The sequence below is a fragment of the Nanorana parkeri genome, unplaced genomic scaffold (assembly GCF_000935625.1).
Source record: "Nanorana parkeri isolate BGI_ZX_2015 unplaced genomic scaffold, ASM93562v1 scaffold205, whole genome shotgun sequence".
Lineage (NCBI taxonomy): Eukaryota > Metazoa > Chordata > Amphibia > Anura > Dicroglossidae > Nanorana > Nanorana parkeri.
Window position 1 is genome coordinate 1014210 of NW_017306473.1, and position 3622 is coordinate 1017831.

Below are 3622 nucleotides of genomic sequence, written 5' to 3' on the forward strand. Positions count from 1 at the left end.
ATAATAAAAAAAACATCCTTAATCACTGCCTAAAACAGCAGGCTCTCATTTATAAACATTCTTCATTATGAATGGGTCTTCTCCTTAGAGAAAGTCCAACATTAACACTCCAAACTTCATCTCCTGCCACTTAGGAGATTGTAATAAAATATTCCGAAGGAACAAAAATACAGTCTGAACTATCAAACATCACAGTGTTCTATAATAAATTAGGTGTCATAACGCTCCATGGAGGAAATTCGAAAGTGGCAACACCCCGCACACACCAGTACTGGTCATATTGAGGCCACACGTCACATTGGTAATAAGGCATGGACAGGGCCAAAATACCAAGTGTGTATCTGCACGGACCACGACCCTAGGCTGTGGGGTTGCTTGTGCACAAAAGCAAAGTGTTGATTCTTTCTATCTTTGCTGATGAAATTGCTGGAATGTAAAAGCTGGAAATAAGCAAGTCCGGATTTCAGCAGTGATCACATGTAAGGTGCCCAGCCTAGGTACATCTGGCTCAGAAGATTTTCATCAGTAGCTTCTTGAATCAAATAGTGAACATGTCCTTCAATAGACAGTGGAAGGCCTTTGATACGATTCCTAGTTTTTATGACACCCTGCAACCTCTGCTCGATGTCAAGCACATGGGTTTTAGCCTGAAAAGAAATGGAAAATATTATTTAGACGGGAAGTATGACTTAAAAGCAAACATCACTATTTGATCAAAAACTACCATCTGTGGAAACAAAGTGTACCGATAATGTGGCAAGAGCAAAATAGGCCAACCCCAGGCTTTAAGGATACATGCGCACTCCTGAGGGAAGCACCTGGGAGTGCATGAAAATTGTTATGAAGGATTTATATAGCATGAACAGTGTGTGCAGCTTCTTACAAAATAAAGGGACACAGTACAGCTACAATAGGAGGGCCCTGCTTGTGAGAGCTTACAATCTAAAAGGGAAGTGCAAGTGATACAAAAGGTACTAACTGGGTGGGGATGTGTTGATGGATAAGGTTAACATTCAGTAATTGGGTAGAAACAGGATAGGCTTCCCTGCACAGAACAGTTTTCAGGGGTAGCCTAAAGGTGGATAGAGTGGAAGCTAGCTGGAAAGATTGGGGAAGGGAGTTCCAGAGGATGGGAAAGACATTACTGTAGTCTTGGAGGGGAGCATAGAGGGTGAAAAGGGAGATAGAGAGCAGGTGGTCTTGGGAAGAGCAGGGAGGACACTGAGCGGCTGACACGGTGGATGAGTCTGACAGCAGCATTCATGATAGACTGAAGGGGATAGAGTAAAAGTAAGCCAACAAGGAGGGAGTTGCAACAGTCAAGGTGAGAGAAAAATGAGCAGCTTGGTGGTATCATTAGTTAAGAAGGGTGGTATTTTCGATATGTTACTGAGGTAAAGGCTGCAAGATTTGGACACTGATTGGATTTGGGGCTAGAAGGAGTGCTGAGAATCCAGAATTAAACCTACTACCCAGTCATGATCAGAGGTACTGATAGACCTTGATAAAAAAAAAATATGAGTTTTGGAAAGATTGAGTCTTAGAGAGTGGTGTCAATTGTTTCCAAATACCATCCACACTCTATGGTCTCACAGCCTAAAAGTATCGGTGGTGCTCAAGGTGACCACACGGATGGCGCCATGCAAACACGAATAGTAATCACAGGGATTCACCGGCACACACTAGAAGTTCAAATATCAATATTTCATTCATATATTTAATTGTGAAAATGTCACATGTCTAACGTTTCAGGACCTCGCAGGGACCCTTCATCAGAGCGCCACTGTGTGGCTCTGATGAAGGCTCCCTGCAAGGCCCGGAAACGTTAGCATGATGATGACATGATGTGACATTTTCACAAATAAATATATGAATGAAATATTGATATTTGAACTTCTAGTGTGTGCCGGTGAATCCCTGTGATTACTGTTAGAGAGTGGTGTGACATCCATATTATTATGTCAGTTAGTAATCCACGGGAAGCCTGAAGAGGTGAGCTGAGGAATAGATTTGGGCATAGAGATTATATGGGAGGTAATCAACTGACCAGGGGAGGAGGTGCAGGTACATGATAGAAGGGTTCTGAGGACAGAGCTATGGGGGGCCCCTAGAGAGAAAAAGAGGAGAGGAGGAGATAAGGGTTCTACGTGGCACTGAAGTAAATGGTAAACCGTCAAAGGCAGCAGAAAGCCCCAGCAGTCAGAGTAGTGGCCATTGCTTTTAGCAGTTAGTAGATCATTAGTGAGTTTTAAAAGGTCAGTTCTGTGAAGTGTTATGAGCAAAAGCCAGACTGCAGGAAGTTGAGAAGATTTCTATTTGTGAAGTTGTAGTAAACGTAAGGAGATGGGTCTTACGTTGTTCAGACTGGTGGGGTCTAGGAAGGGCTTTTTAGGAATGGGGGTGACCAATGCACATTTTAGTGGGGAGGGGAAGATACCAGTAGAGAGGGAGAGATATGTGGGTTAGAGAGCGCATAATACAGCCAGAGGGTAACTGAAGCAGTTGTGAGCGAATGGGGGCCAAGAAGCAGGTGGTTAGGTGGGCACCAGAAAGTTTAGCAACCTCCTCTGTAGTAACAAGGTATTAAGAGGAAAGAATTGAACGTAGTGGTAGACATGGTATGTTAAGTGGGGGAGATGTCTGGATAGTGGTGAATTCTTTACAATCTTGTTTTTGGAATGATTGGCAAAATCACTGAGATTTTTCCTACAGGCAGTTTACTATGTTTATGTCACTCCAGGTTTGATTTAAATAGATTCTGTCACTGTGGGAAAGGGAGGAAATTGGCAGACACCAGACAAACCTGTCTTTAAACCTGCCATTTGCCAAATTTGTATTTTTATATTTTTTATTAGATTTATCCATGAGCATGTACTGTACAGCCGCATCCAACAATAGTAGTCCGATTACAGGCAGCCCCCGGGTTACATACAAGATAGGGACTTTAGGTTTGTACTTAAGTTGAATTTGTATGCAAGTCGGAACAGGCACATTTTTTAAGTGTAACTCCAGCCAAAAAAAAAACATTTTTTTAGTTTTCAATAGCATAGGGAAGGGTAATGTTTGTTTTGTCTGTTCCTGTTGCTCAGATTTTAATATATTAAAAACATTTTTTTATTTAAAATTACACCCAAAAAAGTTTTTTCTTTTTTTAATTTGATAAACTTTATTTTTTTTATTTGTTTGCATTTTTAATTTTTATTTAATTTTTTTATACTTTTTTTTATTTTAATGCTCTGAGCAATAGCCAACCTGCTATTGGATATTTAATATTGCAATAGCAGGCTGGCTATTGCATCTGCCTACTGCCTGCTGTCAATCAGCAGAGGAGGGGCCTGAAGGACAAAGTTCTCTATCCGGTCCTCCCATGCTGATTGACAGCAAGCAGTGGGCGGGTGCAATAGCCAGCTTGCTATTGGCTATTGCATTTTATAATATCCAATAGCAGACTGGGTATGGCTCCCAGCCTGCAGTGAAGAGGAGGCAGGGGGGCGGGACAGAGGAGCCGCGGCCTGACCAGGAGACCGGAGGATCGTCCGGACCGGGGAAGCCGACGGATCGGCAGAAGAGGAGGCCAGGACATCAGCGGAGGTAAGGGGGGCAGCGTAGGAATGCAGCGGTC

The 3622-nt window shown here is 42.7% G+C and overlaps 1 protein-coding gene across 1 annotated transcript in view; it reads right to left on the bottom strand.

Moving 5' to 3' along the window:
* Window positions 1-468: 468 nt before the first annotated feature.
* Window positions 469-3622, bottom strand: part of ATR (ATR serine/threonine kinase) — a 69406-nt gene continuing 66252 nt past the window's right edge. The window contains exon 47 of the mRNA XM_018555625.1: window positions 469-647. Within this exon, the coding sequence (XP_018411127.1) occupies window positions 474-647 (174 nt within the window). The 3' untranslated portion in view covers window positions 469-473. The remainder of the gene's footprint in view (window positions 648-3622) is intronic.